The sequence below is a fragment of the Ursus americanus genome, chromosome 3, assembly GCF_024610735.1.
Source record: "Ursus americanus isolate L20-20 chromosome 3, mUrsAme1.1.p, whole genome shotgun sequence".
Classification (NCBI taxonomy): Eukaryota; Metazoa; Chordata; class Mammalia; order Carnivora; family Ursidae; genus Ursus; species Ursus americanus.
The window spans coordinates 70,477,867-70,502,651 of NC_142129.1; the positions used below are offsets into that span (position 1 = coordinate 70,477,867).

Consider the following 24,785-nt stretch of genomic DNA (forward strand, 5'->3'; position numbering starts at 1 on the left):
GAATTTTTAAAAGCTCTCTTTCAGTTCTTTAAAATCATACTCAAGTCTGTATTGAGGTCATTTCAGCTTTTTGTTTCCCCCTAGCGAAGAAAAAAAAAATTATAACCAACAAATTTGGACATCATAAATATTTTTTTTCCTGTTGATGGTGTATGCTTTTCCCCCTGTCCTTCTATACTTGAGATATTTACTTTTCACTCGCTATTGCCTAAATACTGTAGTTAGTTTTCCCAAATCTCCCACATGCAAAAACATGGTTATAGGCATTTTCTATCAGGCCAAGTCTTGGTGATGCACTCAGCTTTGTGACCATCACACTGGGGCGCTAGGATGAAAAAACTTTTTTTTTCCCACTTTACTACACAGCTCTCCTTCTACTATACTTGTATTCACAAAGTTTGCTGTGCCAAGAACTTCTATTAAGAGGAGAAAATAAGACTTCAAGGATAGCGGAAAACTGTTGGTATTTCTTGCATACCCATAGGTACAGGTGCAGCAGAAGTTAGATGGAAATTCTAAAATGTTCTTTTCTTAAAACAGTGGTTATTTATTATCACACAGCTTGTGAGGTTCAGGAATTCTGTGGCAGCTTAACCGCATAGTTCTGGCTCAGGGTCTCTCACAAGGTTGCAGTCAAGTTGATGTCCAGAGCTACTGTCATCTGAACCTTCATTGGGCTTGGTGAATCCACTCCCAGGACGGCTCACTCACATGGCTGCTGGCGGGTTTCTCAGTATGTGGGCCTCTCCATAGGGCTATTTACAGGACTTGGCAGCTGACCCCAAGAGCCAGTGATCCGAGCCAGTGATTAGAGAGACAGAGGAGTCTGAGCCAAGGAAGGAACTGCAGTCTTTTATAATCTAACTCCAGAACTAATGTGCCAACATTTCCGCCCCATGCTATTGGTCACCAAGACCAAACCTGGTTCAGTGTGGGAGGGACCGCTGGGGACCCCTTGGAGGCAACTGCACCATGCTAATGATTACAGAAGGTATCTGGGTTTTTAAAAATTGTAGTAAAATATATATAACCTAAAATTTTGCCATTTTTCAGTGCTCAGTTCAGTGGCATTAATTACATTCACAATATTGTTCGCCCATTACTAATATCTATTTCAAAACCCTTTTGTCATCCCAAACAGAAACTCTGTACTACTTAAGCAACATATTTTCTTATTAAAATACTGTGACAGTAATATTAAAGACAATTTTCAGAAAGTAGAAAAACAATCCCCCCAAATTCTACCACCCAAACACAACAGTTTTCATCTTGTATGTTACATTTCAGTCACAGTTCACAGATGTAATTTTATAGTTAATATGTTAATGTGCATATAATTTTTTACTCTGCTTTTTCTTTTTCCAGAAAAACACAGGAAGCATTCCTTATATTTTCAGAGTCCTCATAATACCATCTTAACATTGTTGTATAATATTCCCCGAGGTCCCTGAATCATGATTTATCATACCTTTCCCCATCTCCTGAATCTTGGTTAGGTTAGTAACAAGTCTTTCAAAAAAATATAATATACTACACAGTAATGAGAATCTTTGGGCAGCTAGATTTTTACTCCATTGATTTATTTCTCTGGCATAAACACCAAAGAGTCAAATTATTAGGTCAAAAACATAATTCCCCAGGCTTCCTGTTGGACATAAAATCCCAACTGCAGCCTGTGAGGCTGCGCCTCAGCAGGCCTTTGCCACCAGTCTCCAGCCTCCTCTCCTCGCACTCGCGATACTCTTGCCACTGGGTTCCTCCCCCTTTAGTCTTCATCACATATTTCTTGAGTGCCTACTATGCGACAAACTCAGTTGTAAGTGCAGAGGACATAGAAGGAAACAAACAGGCAAAACCCCAGCCTTCAGATGGCTTCCAGGTTGCCCACACTCTGCCTTTTTTTATCTCATTGCCCTGTTTTATTGTCTTCACGTACTTATCACTGCCTGAGATTATTTTATTGCTGCGTATTGCCCTTGATAGCCTAGGAAGTAAGCTTTAGAAGAACAGCCACCTCGTCCATGCAATCCCCAGCACCTGCTGAACATGTACATGACGCGAAATCAAATTTCTTGAAGGTGCCACGAATATAGCTTTTAACACATGTCCATTAAGTTTTCCACGTTGTTTACCAATTTATAGTGCCATCGGCAGTACATAAATGGGCCCATTCTCTATAACCTCACCAGCATCGGTGTTTCGGAAGGAAGAGGTTATGCACCTGGAGGAACGGGGGCTAATGAAGGGTTGTTCGATGGGAGCACAGGACCCACTGAAGCCATCTTTTGGTTCTTTAGAATATTGCATTAAAACGTTATTTATCTTGATGACTAAGATCTATTTAGGTGCCACCGGAAATTCTGAGCCCGAGCTGAGTGCCTTCCTTGCCTCACCCTGGTCTCAGCCCTGCTGTGTGAAACACAGCAAAGGAAGGATGGATTTCCAGATCTGCTCTTGAGGCCACAATATAATTGAAAACAGGGAAATAAGCTTTCTAAAATCAGCTTAAAGGTTCCTATCAGAAAAACATGGAAAACTTTTTTGAGAGTTATCCTCAGGTTCAAATGAGATAAACAGGACAAAGTGTTCGGCGTGCCGCAGGACATCCACACATGCCCTGAACACGTGCGGCTGTTGGTATTTAATACTAAACATTCCCACTACTTCTCCACTACTTCCATACATGTAAAAAGTTAAACCAACCCTACTAAATGCAGGAAAAGGAGCCTTTTAAGACTATAATATTCATTTCCAAATCAGACTCTATCCCTGAAAATCCTTTGGTAGAAAACACCTCATTGGGAGATTTACAACCACTGGGAAAAATAAAAGCTTTAAGGTCATGAGTAAAATTACAGGCGGGAAAAATCTCACTTTTAATTTATTTTTATTTTTTTAAAAAGATGTATTTATTTATTTTAGAGAGAGGGAGAGCACAAGCACATGAGTTGCGGGAGGGGCAGAGGGAGAGACTCTCAAGCCAAGTCCCGGCTGAGCAAGGAGCCTGATGCAGGGCTTGGTCTCACAACCCTGAGATCACGATCTGAGCTGAAATCCAGCGTCGGATGCTTAGCCAACTGAGCCACCCAGGCATTCCCAAAATCTCATTTTTTAAAATGCTCATCAAATAGAACAATGATAGGACATCTTAAGTAAAAATATTTTCAATATCATTTTCCATATCTAAAGACAGATACATTTTCTTGATAGATCTGCTTCAGGAACTGTTTCTCAGTTTTAAGAAGATTTGCAAATGTGTTTTGTTGTGTTACCTACCAAGGTATACTCCCCTCTTTGTCAATCTCCCCTTTATTCTTTGTCCTTTTTATAACTGTCTAATATCTTCCTCATTTTGTGGCACACTATGACTGGTTCCTGTTTCCCCGGCCTGTTTTGGATGTCTTGCTTTTCTCCTGCCTAGCAGGCACATGGGTGCTGCCATCAAATCCACATTTACCAAGACAACGGTAAAAAGCATGTCTTCTACCTCGGCCATCCTCACTCCTCTTTTTCTCTTCCCAACCCTTCTGTTCAAATGGTTCCCAAGTAGAGGGACTCACAGACATCTGAACCAGGGCCCTCAAAACTGTAGAATATCCAGCTGCCATCTACTAGAATCCTGACTTACTACAACATGTGTTTGGAGGGGGATGACTGTAACTTCTTACATGGCCTGGGCTGGTGCTAAAGTTAGCATGGAGAAAACATTTTGTTGTTGTTGTTGTGTTTGATTTCGTTTTGTGGTTCAAGCCCTGGAAAATAATTATTCTACTCTGTGATGTGATGTATGCTATAAATACAAGAACCCTTCAGAAGAAAGATCTTCAAATTTTGAGAAAAAAAATATTTCGTATATTTCTATCAAAAGACATTATTTCTTCCTATATGAGAATGTGTAATTTAAGTTGTGAGCTTTAGCAACAAATCTGGACAGTTCATCCCAACTCAGGAAGAGTTAAGAACTGGCACCTTACATGCTTCTCTGAGTTCTATGTACTTGCCTTTGCCCTTTCACTTTTTCTCTCTGTACCTATATGAATCTGCATGTGATTGCATCACTATTATCGAACAGCCTAAAGTGCTTCGGGAAGTTACAAATGGCTGTTTCCAGCACAGAAACAGTTGCTATGTTACAGACTTCTGTCTAATGATTTCTCTGCAGATAACACACATGTCCATTAACAGAAAGTCTACCACTCTTAGAATGGCAGGGAACCGGCTTTGTGCATGGGAGCCCAGTCCTAAAGCCCATTAGCATTGACAAGAACGTCATAATGCCTATTTTGTTTTGTTGTGCCTTGAGGTGTGGGGATGCTGAGGCTTCTCCAAGAGGCTGGTTTCTTAAAGAAAAATGTGGCTACCAACCAGCCCTGCTTTTGTCTCTCATTGTGTAGAGGAGATTATGGAGCCGGGGGCAAGGGTGCTGTAAAGGGTGGTTTGACGGCGAGCACAGAATAGGCTGAGTCTGTCTTTACTGAAATGAGCACCACCTTTGAGTCGCACATCCCTTTATTCCTGCCCTTAACTCCACATTTGGCTCTTTGTGGAGAATGATTTATAATGGAAGGGCTATCATTCCATATCCATGGCTTAAAGAAACCTCGAATTGGCATAACTGCTAGACCTGTTTATCTGCTTGAGCACTAATTTTATCTTTACAGCTGAAATAAAAGAAAGATAAATGAATAAAGTTAAAAGGCTGCACATTTATTATCCTCTGGGGTACAACTACTTATAATTGCCAGGTATACATAGGTAAGGGTGTTTCCAGGCAGAAGCTAGTGGTATGATACAAACTATTAAAAAAAAAAAAAAAACAAGCCTGCTTATGTCTTAAAACCAGTAATATCAGCATAATGCAAAAAACCGAAGATATGCATTTGCACCTCATTGTGAAAATACAGAAGCGTTTAAAAAGTATTACTTGGGGGGGCGCCTGGGTGGCACAGCGGTTAAGCGTCTGCCTTTGGCTCAGGGCGTGATCCCGGCGTTATAGGATCGAGCCCCACATCAGGCTCTTGCGCTATGAGCCTGCTTCTTCCTCTCCCACTCCCCCTGCTTGTGTTCCCTCTCTCGCTGGCTGTCTCTATCTCTGTCGAATAAATAAATAAAAATCTTTAAAAAAAAAAAAAAGTATTACTTGGGAACTTCCAAGAAAATTTTCAAAAGGATATTGAGGTCACTTTAGAATGGATGGAACAAGCATAAGCTTTATTTTTAGTCAATGTAAAGAACTGTTTCATACATAGAGAGTGGGGGGGGGCACACTCCAAATTAAGGAAGAAGCTTGTTTGCAGCTTGACACATTTTAGCACATTCTTAAATTTTATTTCTATATTTAGGAAAAACTAGATATAAAGAGGTGACCAAGCTGAGACCATGACATGCAGATGGCCATAGAATCAGTGCTGCTGAAATGCCAGGCTCTGAAACTCCATTCTGGATACCCAAGAGAGATACGTTCAATATTCAACAAAATCGAAGGATCGGAAAATTGGAAATCTCTCAGATGTTCTGAGCGAGAGAGAAAATCCTGGGGCAGAGTCCGAGGATTTGGATCTAAGCCTACAGCTATATGAGAAAGAATAAGCAAGGGAATAAAAGTCCGGGCACTAGATTTGTAGCTATAAAATCTAATCCACCTCACAATATATTCTGGTAGAACATTTGTTATGAACTGATCAGAATTCATACTCTATTCTGCACTATCCAATTTGGTAGCCACAAACCACATGTGACTACTTAAATTTAAATTAATTAAAATTAAATGAAATTAAAAAAATGCAGTGCCTCAATTGCACTAACCACATTTTAAGTTAATGAACAGCCACATGTGGCCAGTAGCTACCATACTGGACAGTGCTGCTCTATGCCCTTTCAAGACCTGCTGCAGCTTCTAGAAATTTCTAAAATTAAAAAAAAAAGAATTGTGAGTTTAGACACTGGGAGGATTTGGTTCTTTATTTTTTAAAAAAGATTTTATTTATTTATTTGAGAGAGAGAGCATGGGGGGGGGGGCGGTCAGAGGGAGAAGCAGCCTCCCTGCTGAGGAGGGACTCCACCCTGGGACTCCAGGATCCTGACCTGAGCCGAAGGCACTCGCTTAACCAACTGAGCCACCCAGGCACCCGATTTCTTTCTTTAGATGAGAAGGAGAGATTAGGTTGAGTCTAGCAGTGAAAATAGCTAGGGAGAAGAGGGCTGGCTCAGTGATTATCCTAAAAATGTGCTGGCTGTTAGGAGAAAGAGCCTAAAGTCACGATGGATGGAGGATGTCCCTGTGAAGATCTTTTTCACTTCCTTGGGAGAAAATAAGGAACATCAGAATTCTTTCAGGGGTCACAAACTAAAAGTAAAGATGGGAGGTAACAGAATTCCGGAACAGAGTAAAGCCTAATTTGACCACCAGATAAAACCACAACTGTTGGTATAATTCAATTCAAATCCTTAACTTCAGTCAAGGATGACAAGAAATGGGAGACAAATGGAAAAATCACATTTGTGTTCATGTTTATAAATAAAATGATGTGTTTCATTCTACTCAGAGGCAAAGGCTTGGAATGTGGTGTAATCCTTAATTAAGTAGCCTGAAAGATAGCGGAGCCAATAAGAACATTTGCCATCTAAGCAGATACCCAAAGCGGCAGACAATCAAAGCATGGGGAATCTCTGATTTCTCTACTGGAGATACCTTACTTGTTTTGTCACGGGGGTGGGGGGGGGGGGTGGGGGGGGTGGAGAATCAGTTGCTTATCTCACTTTTTTTTTTTCCCCAGAACATGCTGCCCTCTACAGGCCACATGGATATACACATATATAAAGATCTGCATGAATAGGGTTAAATTATATCCAAATTAATGGGATCAGTAGCAAAAGTATGATGAAAAACAGTTAGTTACATCTGTTGTCTGAAAGGCTTCAGGATCAAGCCGAGAAACAATCAACACTTACAAGCCTCTAATAAACCCTAACTCGTCACTTCACATAAATACGAGAAATCATAAATAGTACTGTAGTCCTATCATGGCATTTTCCTGGAAAAGCTTAAAAGTATGTTGACAATCATTTTTTCTTTGTTTCAATTAGGGAGGGGAGGGTGTGGAGGAAAGAGGAAGAAAACTAGGTTGATGTGGTTTGACAGCTTTCACTAACATCTCCAAAGTATATCAGTTTTGATCTAAAACTCAATATATTAAGACTAGGCTCTGAGTTGGAAAATAAAAGCCAATGAATTTAAAGGAATACACACAATTTTATCTCTGCTAAGAGGTTAATCTGTTAAACCTTGGCTACAGGGAAGTGGTCAAAATGTGGCCTAAGAAATGAGAACTACCCTTCATCTTGACCTCAAATCAATTTTTTCCCAATAGTCATGCCATAAAAACATGCACACACACACACACTCTCTCTCTCTCTCTCTCTCTCACACACACACACACACACACACACACACACACACGGCTAGTATGTTTATTGGTTTAGTCACTAAAGGATTTAGCTGGACAAACATCACAAAGATGATGACTGATTTAATTGAATTTATGATCAAATGTTTTCCATTGCAGGAAGAGTGGGAAATCACTTATGGGGCAATTTAAATAATTTAAGGGAAGCTCTCTATTTGGCATTATGTTTGTATATCAAGTCTTGAGGAATTAAATACAGCTGAGGCCTAGCAGAGAATTCACATACAGATACACAAGATATGCTATGCAACAATGCAACAAGGGCCAGAATATTGATCCCTTTGTGTTGATATTTCTATTCACTTATATTTTGTTGATAGTCTGAGTAAGGACATCCACACACATATACTGTATGAGACTTCAATTGTAAATCACCACTAGATTCTTTAGAGATCCCCAAAATGTCCAAATGACCTAAACATGCTCTTTTCGGTAAGACAAAAGATAATTGATTTGGGGGTTGCATGTGTGTCTGTTTATGGCATTTTAAGGCATCTTTGTTGTTGTTGTTAAAGACATAGTGAACTCTATTGTTAAAGGCACTCCCATGATGAATATAACAAGGTAACATGGGATTTGTGCTTTAGGGTATAGACTTGGCTCAATGTCTGAAAGAAAAAGGCCAAGTTACCTTTGTCCCCATTGATGACAGAGGTAGCAAACTAAGGCCATGCTCCCAGCCTTCATTCATTGTGTTTCTAGGGATAAGTCATTCACCTGCCCCATTTAAAAGCCCCCGGACTTCAAGAATAACTACTTTTGGTCTCAACACCGAAACCCCTGGATCAGTGGACACCCGGGCCTAGCACAGCTGGTTTAGTCTTACACCCCAGTTTATGTATGAAGAGCATGACAGAAAAGGTCTAACAGATGCTTTGAACTTGATAACAGTGTCTATGGGTTTCTTTCAATCTAATTAGGAAAACTGTCTAGTAGATGTGTTTCCAGACTTAGGATAAATCACAGTTTTACATTAATTATGTACAGTGCTATTTGTTAACATATCAGTCTTAGGAAGGAACTGCTGGGAATGAGGCAATCTTATTTCTACATAAGATGTATTTTTCAAAAATGATTTGGTGACCAAGCAGTTCAGTATGTGCTCCTAGAAAGGTAGAAGAAATAGTCCAGAAGATGTCTGGGGACCCTGTATAGCAGTGGGATTCATGTTCAAGGACCGTTGCTTATTGGGAACTGAATGAAACACTCTGCCAAGCAGGGAAGGACAGGGTGGGCTGAAAAACAGGAGGGAGGTAAAGCAAATGCTGGCCAACGGTACCCCATCATTGACACTCATACTTTATTCGATCCTCACAACGGTCCTGCCAAAGGTTTTAAAGACTGAGAAAGTGGGGCTCAGGTTGACCATTGAGCTTCCGGAACATTATGCCATTGAGTAGCTGATCTAGGATTGGAACTTGGCCCCTATGATACCAAATTATGCCAACTTCAGGCATTTTCTTGCCATTTGTGCCAAATGAGTTTTTGCAGCCTTCCTTCTTCATTTCTATTCTTTCTTGGTTCACATCAACAGTACTTTTTGGCTGTGTATTCTTACAAGGTCAATAGGACCACTGTCTACACAGCAGATACTGGATGCACATATCAACATAAATAGTCTATTAACGGCATCTTCACAATGGGTGTAAGTGGTGCTCAGTTTTATAGAAAGTCTCCCCATATGACAAGGGGGACCCTCGTCCAATCCTAATTTTCATGATCATCAACCAAAGAAAAGTGTGGAGTGGGTGATAGTGGGTACAGAAGATGGCGTTGTTAAAACCATCTCTTTCTCCAATGACTTCTTATGTTCATCTTCATTTTGAGGCTGACTGGTCACTAAATTCATAAACATTTTCTTAATGAAAAGAAAATGATAAAAATAAGTTTTTTTTCATATCCAGTTTTTTTCAGTAAATAAAGAGCAGTAAAAACTGCATTTCTGTTTATGTTGCACTTTCTAAAATGTGGTAATTTTCAATGTTCTGAAGCTGAATAATTAACATATGTACCCACAGGGGTCCACGGGAGGCTTATTTAGAAAAATGGAGCCCTCTCAATAGCATCTCATATGCGGCGAAGAGGAAGCTGAGCCTTTATGATATTTTCTGAGTAGAGTTAGGGTAGATCAAGGGGGCTGGGAACAACAGCAGAGAGGTGAATTCTTGAGGGAGTTCAAAAAGGGGAGAGAGCTGTGTGTCTAACCCCTAGCAGTTCCCAACAGAAAAGAGAGAGCGAGAACACGAGAAGGAGAAAGGAATAGAGGCGCTTGCAATAGGCAGTGCCCCTCAGGAGGGAACAGCATGGCTTCTCGAGGGGAGGGAGCGGGGAAGGGACGTCTGCTTGATGTTCTTTGATACTTTCACTAGTCCCTCTGCAGATTTATTACACTTATTGGGTCCTCCAGAGCTATTATCTCCTCAGTGTTTACAAATAAAAGAGGGGGTGAGGAGCAAAAAATATAAAGGAAGCTCTCTGGGCACTTGAGCGTACAATGCCAAGAACTCGAATGCACGGAGTTTCCACAGCATCAGACATCACACTTCTACCACGCTGGCTGGCACTTAGAGTAAGTGAAGAGTTTCCATGTTCCTCTACAGCTGTGCTGCCCAATATGGTAGCTACGTATGGCTATTCACATTTAAATTAACTCTTTAATGAATTAAGTTTAAATAAACTTTAAAATTCAGTTCCTAAGTCACACTTGCCGCGTTATCAGGTGCTCAACAGCCGTTGGGGGCTACAGCTGCTGCATTCGGCAGTGCAGATAGAAAAGATTTTCCTCAGTGAAGAAGGTTCTATTGGGCAGCAGTGATTTGGAGGGGGGAAGAAATCTTAGGTCAAAGTTTTCTCTCAGAGGCTATGAACTTTCTAGAGAACAATTCCTTTTTTTCCTCTATGCGCGGGGGGGGGGGGGGGGTTGGGTGGAAAATTATTTCTTCCTTATACATAATTTTGGGGATAACAGTGGGAACCAGGCAACACGGAACCGCCAGAGTCAGAGGCCTGTGCTTGTCACCAGATGGATCAGAGATTAGACGGAGCAGACTGTGTCTGACCAGGCAAGGGCTGGGATGGCCCCCTGTGCTCTGCCTGACCCTATTACTCTTCGCTAAGAAACCCCAGTACCCACTAGGCAGACACCCCCAAGATGTCCACTCCCTAATCCCTGCAGACCTTAAAATAGATTAACCTGGATTATGCAGGTAAGCCTTCGGAAGCAGAGAACTTTCTCCTACTGGAGGCAGAAGAGATGGGGCAGGAGGGGAAGTGAGAGAGCTATGAGGCAGTGAGAAAGACCCTTTGCACTGATGCTGGTTTGAAGGAGGGGGCAACGTGATGAAGAAACAGGTGGCCTTTGCTGGGTGAGACTCCCCGCTGACAACCGGTAAAGAAAAGGAGGCTCAGCCCACAACCACAAGGGACTGAATTCTGCCTATAGCCTGAATGAGCCTGGAAACAGATTTTCCTCAGAGCCTCCAGATAGTGCCCAGCCCTACCGATACTTGATCTCTGCCTTGTGAGACCCAGAGTAAAGAAACCAGCTGGGCCCACCAGGGCTCCAGACCGACAGAACTCTGAGAGGATACTGCTGTGGTGTTTCACACCAATACACTTGTTGTGTATTGTACCACAACAAAAGTGCGTTGATGATGGGGATTTGTCATGGCAGCCACAGAACACAAGCAGCCCGTTTTATATTTTGGAGAGGCAGAAGAACTTCTTCAGTTCACATACACGTCTAGAATCTTTTTTGGGAAACAGTGTGAGAAAGCCTCATTCTCTCTGTCGTACAGAGAATCAGGCAGCCCAGCAGCTGCTGGAAGCTCTGTGCCACTTCAGAAGCATGGCTGGATTTTATTCCTTAATGAGCTGGATGGCAGAAGGAAGGTATTAGCTGCACCATAAGTGTGTACTTTGGGATGAGGAATCCAACACATAATCTGAAAGGATGAAAAACAATGGCTGTTGCCAGCTCCCAAGACTGGCACGTACTGCCAATTAGTAAGAGAGAAGATGGATATTTTCTGTCTATCAGAAGGGAAACAAAAACCAAAACAAAACAAAACAAAAAAAAACCTCATGCTCAGTGGATAATGAACAGCACGGGGTTTGCCCTTGGCCATCACCAGGGGTTATTATTAATAGCGAATTCTTTGCTACCACAAAATGTGGACAAGAAATCTGGCAATGGCACAAAATGACAGAGGGTAATTTCCTGGGGGGCAATGGGAGCTGTGTGGGACAGGGTACAGATCTCACTAGCAGGGCCTGAGTGGGCGGCCGGTAGGCCTGTCATCTCTAGCACTTAGACTGTCACAAACCGGCCTTTAAACCAATAGTGCATTATCCAGCAGCGGCACAGGGGAGGCCGGAGTTGATGTGTGTGGTCAGCCTGCTGCAAACACTTTCCCCAGGACAGAAGTCAGGTTTCTATTCCATCCCAGCTCTCCTGCTGCTAAAAACATAGACTGGAAATAAATGACATCATTCCCAGAAGAGATCTCCCCAACCAGGGTTGTAGTGAGAATGAAACAAAATCAGATACTGATCCACTTGAATATTAGGGTTTTAAAATTGATATTTCTTTCCTAAGATTCACTTTGGTGGCATACGTTCTGAGTTGTAATTTTCAATATTGATCATTTGACCTCATTGAGCATGTTTTTTTTTTTTAAAGATTTATTTATTTATTTATTCGACAGAGATAGAGACAGCCAGTGAGAGAGGGAACACAAGCAGGGGGAGTGGGAGAGGAAGAAGCAGGCTCATAGCGGAGGAGCCTGATGTGGGGCTCGATCCCAGAACGCTGGGATCACGCCCTGAGCCGAAGGCAGACGCTTAACCGCTGTGCCACCCAGGCGCCCCTGAGCATGTTTTTTTTTAAGCTATAAAATAGAGATGATAGTTTATGTCCTGACTACTTTCCAAGATCGTAAAAAAAAAAAAAAAAAAAAAGACATGAGGATGCAATAACATATAGGAAAGTGAATTCTACATTGCAAAAGGCTGCCCAAGTGTTAATTACCACAGCTATCCCATCACAGCTCTGACTATGGGGCAAGGAGGGTACATGAGGCCTCTGAGGAGGTATGTTTCTTCTGATATCATTATCTACACCACTGCCAGAGGTCTGGGCCTCTGGCAAATTTGCCAACTTTCCCTTAACTAGCTTTCTCTGTGTCCTCCTGGCAGCTGCCCCGACCCATATCTTTGGACAGCCCTTGTTGCTGTCTTCCTTGAGGCTCTCACCAGAGCCTGGACCTCCTCTTTCCCCTTTGAAAAATCCAGTCTGCAATTTTCTGGAAGAACTGCTCTCTGGGAGGTAGCAAGGGGTTTAACAGATCGAGTAAACATCACACCTACATGATGCTTTCAGGACCTGAACTAGTGATTCATTCCTGTGAAAATCAATGTCCCCAGCATGCAACTTTGGGGCCTCCAAACAACACCATGTGTGGGTGGGTGTTCAAGATCAGGACAAAGACCTGCCTGGATCTGACTATCCCAGTGTTGAAAACTCTATTTCTAAGAGTGTTGTAAGGAATTGCACCCCAGGTAGCCTCCCACCAGCTGGGCGGCAGATGACTGCAGCTCCAGCTCATCCTGGAGTGAAGAGAATGGCATTCCAAATTGTCTGCTTTAGAGCTTGTCACCCCAATAAACCCCAGCCTAAAAAAGTGCGTTGATGATGTACAGAATAATTTCTTTGAAAATACTGCGAGAAGAAATCTCCAGGCACTAAATAAATTAAAACTGATACTTTGAAGTAAATAGAATTATAGCAAAAATGATCAACAACGGAAAAAAAAAGTGGAAGTAGAGCAGTAAAGACTCTGGCTCAACTGCGCCTCCTAGTGCCAACAGCCGTTCTTACGTTCCTCTAGCATTGCTAAACTAGCACAGAAAGTCAAAGCCCTAACTTACTGTGCAACATATTATTATTATTTTAGAAAATCTTAGACCAACTTAGAACAACAAGGCAGAGTAGAAAAACGGGACCTCTCGGTTTCTTGAGGAGGCACTAATTTAAATCTTAACGGAACACAACAGATAATGACAACAAGTAAAATACGGAACCAGCAGCATAAATATACAGTGAAATGTGTATTATTCCTTTAAAAATTATATAAAATACATTATGTTTTATGCACATGTACCACAACTATCCAGCAGGTCATCTTTAAAATATGTTTTGAAAGTTAATTATTGAATTTGAGAACGTATTCAAGGAAAGTGCAAGAATGCAAAATTAGAAAACACTTTTAAATCTTCTGAATTAGGATTTGTGATGGCCAGGACATTCAAATATATGCAGGTAAATGCCTTCTTCTCTGTTCTTGCATTTCCATTAAAGTAGCTTCATGACAATGTCTCTGTATTTATAATACATTTCAAAGAAGTGACATTTTCCATTACTGGAGAAATTCAGTTGGACTTACCTAACCCGCAGGATTATAAGCTGAACCAGAGCACAGGGATGGAGAAAGCCGGACAAGGTTGGTCTCCACCTATTCAAGTCTGTGGACATGTGCTGTTTTATCAGCCACGAGTTGTGTTTTCCACACACAACTTCTGTGTGACTTTGTGGTTTATCCTTGGTTCTCTTTTTGCTCCTTTCAACCCCCCCAAATTGTTCAGCTGTTAAAAAGTTCCAAAACAAGCACATGTGTTCCTGGAATCGTACCCTTAAACATTGCTGGAGAGCATATACTAAGGCTGCTTCTCCAGCCAAAATAATAAAAGATCTTCTAAGTGGCTGAAATTCTTGGTTGATTGCATATACATGCCAATGTCAGACAACCATAAATAGAGAGATTTGGAAGAAAAATAAGGAGACTTTATAACTCCAATGAAATAAAACGGAATGGTTTTGAAGGCGGTCAGAAAACAGTACTTGTATTTATAAAATTAAGATGTGTCTCCCTCTAACCCAAAACCCCCTTTAAGCAGGAAGAGCCCACACAAATCATGCATGTCCAGCATGAGGGAATAAAAGGACTTTCTTTTCTTTATTAATATATATTTATTATTCTCAATCCTATATTTAAGAGTTTTTCATTCTAACATCCTTTTGAGTTTAGATATCTGCTGGATCTTTTGTTATTTTTCTCCCATCACCGCTTTGTTTCCCCAGAATACTAAAAAATCCTTCAAAGGATAAAATTATGCCCATGGTTACTGGTATAAATGAAGTCAGGAGGGAACTGCATTGGTGTTACCTAGGGCAGACTTGGCCCCCAATAAACTGGGTTTCATTTGTTACAGCTGTTCAAAGAGACTTGAGGATTCACTTCTCAAGAAATTCTGACTCTTTTAGGTAGGTTAACACACCAACTAGCCTTAATAGCTGAGTTAATACATATTTTTAAAAGCTATTGCTACTTAATTGGGAACAGTGACTTACTTTTTATTAACCTACCCATCTTATAGTAACCCATCGAAATCAAATTCAAATTAGTCCTTGCAAATTAGCTCACTTCATTTTGAACCTGTTACTGCTGTACAAGAGAATTTACCAACTGCTCTAGTTTTGTAATAGTGCTTGTAGACAAGCAAATTAGTTAGCAGTGATGGAGAAAGCCAATACTTGCTTAATAGTCTTTAAATGCAGTTCTTCTGAACCTAGACCTCACTCCAAAGTGAGAGATGTTGAAATGTCAATGGCTGCAAAGTTGCAAGTCCATTTGGAGGAAGGATCGATAATATAATTAATGTCTCTGAATTCTCAGTTTTCTCTAAATTTCATTGGGTTCTAATGGGCTAGAGGCTATGGCTTGGCTCTAAGGATTCGGTACATAACACTGGGATGCCAGAAAGCAGTATTTTTCTAATATTTTTAGTGATATTTTATTACTTAGTGATTTCTGAGATAAATCCTTAAGGCAACAAAAAATAAGACTTACGGGAACTTAAAAATAGCATGGTTCTTAAGTTATGTTTATAATTAAAAAATCTTACCTCAAGCTCAGCTTTTAACATTTTTCCTAAAATGCTTTAAAAGTAATCTAAGGGCAGAACCCAGTTTATTATATGCTTTTGAATTACTTCTAATTTTTTTTTCAAAAACCACATGTGATGTTACAGATTAAAAGAAAGACATTAACTACAATTCTACCAGTTCATTAAAAAGACTTTACATGAAAATGTAAGATTTCCTTCAGTGTTTTAGACATTGGTTTTGGTAGAAAAACTATAAATCCTATGTTCATAGAAAATGCAAATAATAAATATCCCTTAAGTTAAACATCTTAAAGAGAAAACTGTTCTTATTTTGCAAAAAAATCATATTCTGAAGAATTCTTATTTGCCTTCAAAAGTAAAAGCATATTTACTGACACCTAACATCTTTAAAGAAACATTTGAAAATTGCACACAATGCACATCATTTTTAAAATTTCTAAAACATCAATACCAGAGGATTGCACATCCTGATTTTCATCAGTGGAATTAACTACTCTTGTAACACGATCAATATCTCTCAGAGCAACGTAAGCTTCAGGTCTCAGGTGGTCAGAATGAAGTGAAGCAATGCAAAGCTTGGATTCTATTTCAACTTTGCTTTTCTTTTAGAAAGACATGAAATTAACCTCGTTTCCCCAGGGTAGAGTAATGTAAATGAATAGAAGAAGCGCCTTCTCTGCGAGGCGTCCCACTTGTCACTGTGGAATGACTGGATGAGAAAGGCCATTCATCTGGGCACGTGTGCTTGAGAGCTTGTGGCGGCAGGTGGTGCTGAATACAAGCTACAAAAAGGGACGGCTGCAGCGGGCCAGCGATATACGAAGTGGGGTCACATCCATGTAAGAGGACAGTGGAAAAAATATCATTCAGCATCGTTCCATTTTTTGTAGACTATTCTAAGTGGATAAGGTTTGCCATCTATTTTCCTGGGCAATTTGGAGGTCATTCTAGCTCTGCCCCTCTGAAGGAGGGAAATGGCTGTTCTCCACAAATGTTTCATGTAGATTTGCGAGACAGTCCTGTGACTTCAAAGATGGAGTTAGAAATTCAATTGCTTTATAAAGAATCGTTTCATAAGATGGCTACCTTGTTGGACAAAACTTTTCGAGCAATTATGAGAGAATGTGTTTGATCATTTAATTAAGGTAGGAACTGTCTACTGTATATAGTACCTGGTGTATGAAAGCACTTCATTAAAACGTTAGACCGCTGATCAGTCAAGAGGGGGAGGGTGAAGGGTAGAAGAGCGAAAGGAACACACACAGAATGTTCCCAGCAGAGGCCAGGCCTCCCAGAGGAGACTCTAGATATTGAGAATTGATTCTTCAAACGGCAAAATGCAAAGCCTCGTGTTAGACAAAAATAATTTTCCCAGTGCTCTTCTAAGGATGAATTTAATCAAAATAAAGTGCCAAATCTTCCAAATAAACCACCACAGAGTTTAATGTACTCACCCCAGGAGTTCTTCACAATAATCTGTCCACTGGGTCTACTGACATTTTTATTATAAAAAGATTTTTTCTTATTTTTTATTTTAAAAATTGATGGTGTCTAAAATTAAACATGTCATAACAGTAAAAACTGAGGCAATAACACTAAATTCCCCATAGACAAAATTTTGTTATGACAAATTGTTTTTTTTTAAATCAAAGCAGTTCCAGTTACCTTCTTCCCAGCATCATACTTGAAATATGATCTCCACAACTAATGAGAGTGACTCAATCACTCTGCTTTCCAACTTTCAATGATTTATTAACAGGTTGGCTTGCAATAAAAGACCACTGAATAACTTGAGAAACCCAGATCTTCAGATTTCATCAAGTTGTGAAACCAATAAATAAAACTATTTCAATGAGATCAGATGAGAGAACAGAAATTAAATAAACAGATCACATCTATTTCAATGATACATGTACTTAGCTTTCCAACAAGGCTCAGGGGAACAATAGATAAACTGGAAAAATTTGAAAGAGCAATTTTATCTAGCTCGGAGTTTGTCACTGGCATTATTTAGATTAGAATCAGTCATTACGTTGTACTTAGATGCTATTTTGCTGTTGCGAAAATACTTCTTGGAATTTAGTTACAGGAAGATTAAGCACAATGAATTTAAGGATTTAGAATTCTGAAGCAATGCCATGTTGCTCTAGGAACCCAAACTCGTATATAACAGCATCGGCTTAGGCTGAATGTGGTGGCTGGCACACAGTTAGGGCTTAACAACTATTTAATGGTTAATGAATGGATGGATGGATACTTGGATGAGCAAATGAAAAATGTCAAGACAAACTTATTTGGAGAGTTTTAATAATTGCGAGAGAGATTGAGAGAGAAAAGGGAGAAGGAGAGAGAGAACAAGCACAAAGTGTATAAAGACTTACTTATTCCATGCTTGCCTAAGGTTTTTAGAGCTGTACAGGGTAAAGCGTTCTGAAATAAAAAAGAAAAATGATAAACAACCTTTGTTTCAAATGTATACATTACAAGTATATTTTTAAAAAATCCCTCAACTTTTAAAAAGATGGTGCTTGACTAGCCATCGTTATGCCAGCCGTGGTACACCTTTACCTTTAGATTGGGCAGTTACAGAGAATAAAACAGGAAGATCTTCACATTTTAAATAACGAAGCGTTGTTTTCTTTTGCTACGGTGATTTATTTCATAATCCGGTTTCCTAGTAATTATTTCTTAGAATAACTTAAGTTTTTATTGGGTCGAAAAAAGAAACACAAATTCCAAACCTCCAAGCTGTAAGTATGTTGAAGAACACTGACACATCAGTGAAGGGAGAGCTGCTGCTTTCACTATGAAGAGATCTCTGACCCAATATAATAATGCTGGTTCTCCTTTCTTACACTATTTGGTGTTTACATTTTCTTTCTTACATTTATTTGGTTTGGCTCAAAGCCAAACTACCAATGTCTTATAATGTATATTTACATTTTTCATTGAATCTTTATATTTTAAAAATTAAGATGTTTGTCTTACCAAGTTAAATAATAAAGAAGCACAGAACAGATATTAATAATCTCCTCTCCTGCTCCATGTTTTTGACTCCTGAATATACAGCAGTTGTTAATGGCTTGGGTATGTCTCTTTCCACATATTTCTTTATGTTTATAAATACAAACCCATCCACATATACACATATGGATACTATTTTAATTTTTAAAAATGGATTGTATAATAAGCAGTCTCTAAAATTTTGTAATGTATAGTAAATATGTAGTATATGTATACATAGTCCTTCAAAGCAAGAAAACAGATGTAACAATTGTTTTAAAACTGTATAATATTCCATAAAATAGAAGTACCATAGTTATTTGACTATTCTCCTACTGGTGACAGCTGAGGTAGTTTCCAGGCCCTTTTCCCTTAAAAACAATGCTTCAATACTATCTCTGTATACTATTGCTTTCATTTCTATTGGATAGATTTCTCCATATAGAGCTGCTTGGTAAATGGCATGCACATTTTACATTTTAATAGATGCTGACAGATTACTTTTCATTTTCCAGCAATGAAAAATACTGTCTTTTTATATTATGCATCCCTGGAATCCAAGGATGGTTTATGCAAATCAATAAATGTGATACACCACATTAATAGAATAAAAAACAAAAATCACATGATTATCTCAATAGATGCAGAAAAAGCATCTGACAAAACTCAACATCCATTCATGATAAAAACCCTTAACAAACTGGGTACAGAAGGAATGTACTCAACACAGAAAAGGGTCGAAATGACAAGCCCACAGCTAATATCATGCTCAATTATGAAAGGCAAAAGGCTTTTCCTCCAACATCAGGAAACAAGACAAGGGTGCTCACCCTCAGCATTCCTATTCAACATGCTACTAAAAGTCTAAGCCTGAGAAATCATGAGGAGGAGGAGGAAGAGGAGGGGCAGAAAAAAAGAAAAAGAAATAAAAGGCATCTGAATTGGAAAGGAAGAGGTAAACCTGTCTCTGTTTGCAGATGACATGCTTTTATATACAGAATGTCTTAAAGACTCCACCAAAATACTGTTAGTGCTAATAAACAAATTCAGTACAGTTGCAGAACACATAATCAATATACAAGTCAGCTGTGTTTCTGTATGTTAATACTGAATTATCTGAAAAATAAAGGAAAAATTCTATTTATAAAGCATCAAAAATAATGAAATGCTTAGGAATAAATTTAACCAAGGAGATAAAAAATCTGTACACTGAAAATTATTAAGACACCGATGAAACAAATTCAAGACACAAATGGAAAGGAATCCTGTGTTCAGGGACTGGGAGAATTAATATGGTAAAATGTTCATACTACCCAACATCACCTATAAATCTAATATAATCCCTACTGAGATTTCAATGGCATTTTTTGTATTTACAGAAATAAGAACAAAACAATCCTAAAACGTATTAAAAAAAAAATCTTAAAATGTGTATGGAACCACAAAGGACCCCGAACAGCCAAAGTAACCTTGAGAAAGAAGAACAAAGCTAGACACATTACACTTCCTGATTTCAAACTATCTTACAAAGCTATACCAATCAAAACAGTATGGTACTAGCATAAAAACAGACACATAGACTGATAGAAGAAAACTGGCAGCCCAGAATTAAACTCATGAATGTATGGTCAACTGATGTTTGACAAGGGAGCCAAAATACTCAATGAAGGAAAGATAATCTCTTCAATAAATGGTACTGGGAAAACTGAATAGTCACAAACAAAATAATGAAACTGGACCCCTATTTTAAACCAGGCACAAAAATGAACTCAAAAGGATTAAAGCCTTAAATATAAGACCTGAAAGCATCAATGAAAACAGAGGGAAAAACTCCTTGACACTGGTCTTGGCATTGACTTTATGGGTACAACACCCAACGCACAAGGAATAAAAGCAAAAACAAGTGAGACCCACAACAAACTAAAAGCTACTGCACAGCAAAAGAAACCATCAATGAAGTGACAAGGCAACCTACAGAATGGAAGAAAAATATTTGCAAACCACGTATCTAATAAGAGGTTAACACCCAAAATATATAAAGAATTCATATAACTCAATAGCAAAAAATCAAATCAACTAATTAAGAAGTGGTCAGAGGACCCAAACAGACCTTTTCCCGGGGAAGATATTCAACTGGCCAACAAGTACATGAAAAGGTGCTCAACATCACTAATCATCAGATTAAAACCATCAAAACCACACTGAAATGTCACCTCGCACCAGTAAGAATGGCTAGTGTCAAAAAGACAAGATAACAAGTGCTGGCAAGAATGTGGAGAAACGGGAATGTTTATACATTATTGGTGGGAATGTAAATTGGTACAGCCACTATGGAAAACAGTAGGAAAGTTCCTTAAAAAATTAAAAATACAACTACCATATGATCCAACAAATCCGTATCTGGGTATATATCTGAAGGAAATTAAATCATGAACTTGAAGAGATTTTTTTCACCCTTATGTTCACTGCAACATTATTTACAATAGCCAAGATATGGGAAGAACCTAAGTGTCCACTGATGGACGAATGGATGAAAAAATGTGGTGTATATATGCAATGGATAGTATTCAGCCATAAAAAATAAGGAAATCCTGATATTTGCAACAACATGGAAGGACCTGGAGGGCATTATGCTAAATGAAATAAGTCAAAGAAAGATAAATACTGTATGATCTCACTTATATGTGGAATCTAAAAAACCCTGAACTCATAAAAGCAGAGAATAGATTGGTGGTTGCCAGGGGCAGGTGGGGAGGTAGAGAAATGGATGAAAAGCAATCAAAGGATATAAATTTCCAGTTACAAAATGGATAAATTCTGGGGATGTAATATAAAGCATAGTGACTTTAGTTAACAATATTGCATTGTATATTTGAAAGCCGCAAGAGAGTAGATCTTAAAAGTTCTCACCACAACACATAAAAATTTTAACTATGTGAGGTGATGGATCTGTTAACTAAACTTACTGTGGTATCATTCTGTAATATACACAAATACAGACATATATAAAATCACTATGTTGTACCCCTCAAACTTATACAATGTTATATGTCAATTCTATCTCAATAAAGGTGGGGGAAAAAAAGTGTTCTAGCAAAATAAAACAAGGAGATATAATGCAGACTAACAAGTATGAGAGGGACACTTTAGATTAAGTGATGAGGAAAAATGAGTGTCAAACAAAACAGTCAATTGACAAAATAAAGTTCCCATTGGAAATCTGGTTGGAGTTTCATTAAAACATCTTCTTATCTGAAAAGAATGATACAAAATCTTTGTACATAACAGTATGGTGTGTCTTTCCATTCAGAAAGGATTTGTGTGTATGTCCTCCAATAAAATTAAATGGCATCTTTTTCTTTTTTTTTTAAATGAGTTTTTATTATATTATGTTAGTCACCATACAGTACATCCCCGGTTTCCGATATAAAGTTCGATGATTCATTAGTTGCGTATAACACCCACTGCACCATGCAATACGTGCCCTCCTTACTACCCATCACCGGTCTATCCCATTCCCCCACCCCCTCCCCTCTGAGGCCCTCAGTTTGTTTCTCATAGTCGATCATCCTATTTCTTATGTTCCATAGATGAAAGAAATCATATGATATTTGTCTTTCTCTGCTTGACTTATTTCACTTAGCATTATCTCCTCCAGTGCCGTCCATGTTGCAGCAAATGTTGAGAATTCATTCTTTCTGATAGCTGAGTAATAATCCATTGTATATATGGACCACAACTTCTTAATCCACTCATCTGTTGAAGGGCATCTCGGCTCCTTCCACGATTTAGCTATTGTGGACAATGCTGCTATGAACATTGGGGTGCATATGGCCCTTCTCTTCACTACGTCTGAATCTTTCGGGTAAACACCCAGTAGTGCAATGGCTGGGTCATAGGGTAGCTCAATTTTTAACTTTTTAAGGGACCTCCACACTGTTTTCCAGAGTGGCTGTACCAACTTGCATTCCCACCAACAGTGTAAGAGGGATACCCTTTCTCCACATCCTCTCCAACAATTGTTGTTTCTTGCCTTGTCTATTTTTGCCATTCTAACTGGCGTAAGGTGGTATCTCAGTGTGGTTTTGATTTGAATTTCCCTGATGGCTAATGATTTTGAACATTTTTTCATGTGTCTGTTAGCCATTTGTATGTCTTCATTGGAAGAGTGTCTGTTCATATCTTCTGCCCATTTTTTGATTTGTTTATTTGTTTCTCGTGTATTGAGTTTGAGAAGTTCTTTCTAGATCTTGGATACCAGTCTTTTATCTGTAGTGTCATTTGCAAATATCTTCTCCCATTCTGTGGGCTGCCTCTTAGTTTTTTTGACTGTTTCCTTGGCTGTGCAGAAGCTTTTTATCTTGATGAAGTCCCACAAGTTCATTTTTTCTTTTGTTTCTCTTGCCTTTGGAGACGTGTCATGAAAAAGGTTGCTTTGGCTGATGTTGTAGAGGTTGCTGCCTATGTTCTCCTCTAGGATTTTGATGGATTCCTGTCTCACATCGAGGTCTTTCATCCATTTGGAGTTTATTTTTGTGTATGGTGTGAGAGAGTGGTCAAGTTTCATTCTTTTGCATGTAGCTGTCCAATTTTCCCAGCACCATTTATTGAAGAGACTATCTTTTTTCCACTGTATGTTTTTTCCTGCTTTAAAAGATTAGTTGCCCAAAGAGCCGAGGGTCCATTTCTGGGTTCTCTATTCTGTTCCATTGGTCTGTGTGTCTGTTTTTGTGCCAATACCATGCTGTGTTTGTGATCACCGCTTTGTAGTACAGCTCGAAATCCGGCATTGTGATGCCCCCAGCTTTGTTTATCCTTTTCAACAGTTCCTTGGCGATTCGGAGCCTTTTCTGGTTTCATACAAATTTAAGGACTATTTGTTCCAGGTCTTTGAAAAATGTCCTTGGTATTTTGATCGGGATAGCATTGAAAGTGTAGATTGCTCTGGGTAGCATGGACATTTTAACTATATTAATTCTTCCGATCCATGAGCATGGAATATTTTTCCATCTTTTTCTGTCTTCCTCAATGTCTTTCAAGAGTGATTTATAGTTTCTAGAATATAGGTCCTTTACGTCTCTGGTTAAGTTAATTCCAAGGTAACGTATGGTTTTTGGTGCTATTGTAAATGGGATGGATTCCCTAATTTCTCTTTCTTCAGTCTCATTATTTGTGTATAGAAATGCAACTGATTTCTGGGCATTGATTTTGTATCCTACCACATTACTGAATTGCTCTATAACTTTTAATAGTTTGGGAGTGGATTCTTTTGGGTTTTCCATATAGAGTATCATGTCATCTGCAAAGAGAGACATTTTGACTTCTTCCTGGCCGATTTGGATACCTTTGATCTCTTTTTGTTGTCTGATTGCTGTTGCAAGGACTTCTAGTACTATGTTGAATAATAGTGGCGAGAGTGGGCATCCTTGTCGTGTTCCTGATCTTAAGGGAAAGGCTTCTAGCTTTTCCCCATTGAGAATAATATTTGCTGTAGGCTTTTCATAGATGGCTTTTATGAGATTGAGAAATGTACCCTCTATTCCTACGCTCTGAAGGGTTTTAATCAGGAAAGGATGCTGTATTTTGTCAAATGCTTTTTCTGCATCAATTGAGAGGATCATATGGTTCCTGAGACTTTTCTTGTTGATATGATGTATCACGCTGATCGATTTGCAAATGTTGAACCACGCTTGCATCCCAGGGATGAATCCCACTTGGTCATGATGGATAATCCTTTTAATGTACTGTTGGATTCTATTAGCCAGGATCTTGTTGAGGATTTTGGCATCCATATTCATTAGGGAAATCGGTCTGTAATTCTCCTTTTTGATGGGGTCTTTGCCTGGTTTGGGGATCAAGGTAATATTGGCCTCATAGAATGAGTTTGGTAGCTTCCCTTCTGTTTCTATTTTTTGAAATAGCTTTAGGAGAATAGGTATTATTTCTTCTTTGAATGTTTGGTAGAATTCCCCAGGAAAACCGTCCGGGCCTGGAGTTTTGTTATATGGAAGATTGTTTATCACTGACTCAATCTCTTCATAATTAATTGGCCTGTTTAAGAAATCAATTTCTTCCTGTTTCAGTCTTGGTAGTTTATAGGTTTCCAGGAAAACTTCCATCTCTTCCAGATTGCTTAATTTATTGGCATATAGCTGTTGATAAAAGTTTCTAATAATCCTTCCAATTTCCTTGGTGTTGGTTGTGACCTCTCCTTTTTCATTCATAATTTTATTGATTTGGGTCCTTTCTCTTTTCTTTTGGATAAGTCTTGCCAGTGGTCTGTCAATTTTATTGATTCTCTCAAAGAACCAGCTTCTAGTCTTGTTGATCTGCTCTACTGTACTTCTGGTT

At 39.1% G+C, this 24,785-nt stretch overlaps 1 protein-coding gene across 7 annotated transcripts in view; it reads right to left on the reverse strand.

Annotated features, from left to right (window-relative positions):
* Positions 1-24,785, reverse strand: part of CDK14 (cyclin dependent kinase 14) — a 924,301-nt gene that overhangs the window by 345,661 nt on the left and 553,855 nt on the right. For all 7 annotated transcript variants that reach the window (XR_015724025.1, XR_015724024.1, XM_045793298.2 and 4 more), the window contains one exon: positions 17,813-17,861. Coding sequence is in view for 5 of the 7 variants with exons in the window: in XM_045793298.2 (XP_045649254.1) it covers positions 17,813-17,861 (49 nt within the window). In the remaining 2 variants the exon portion in view is untranslated. The remainder of the gene's footprint in view (positions 1-17,812; positions 17,862-24,785) is intronic.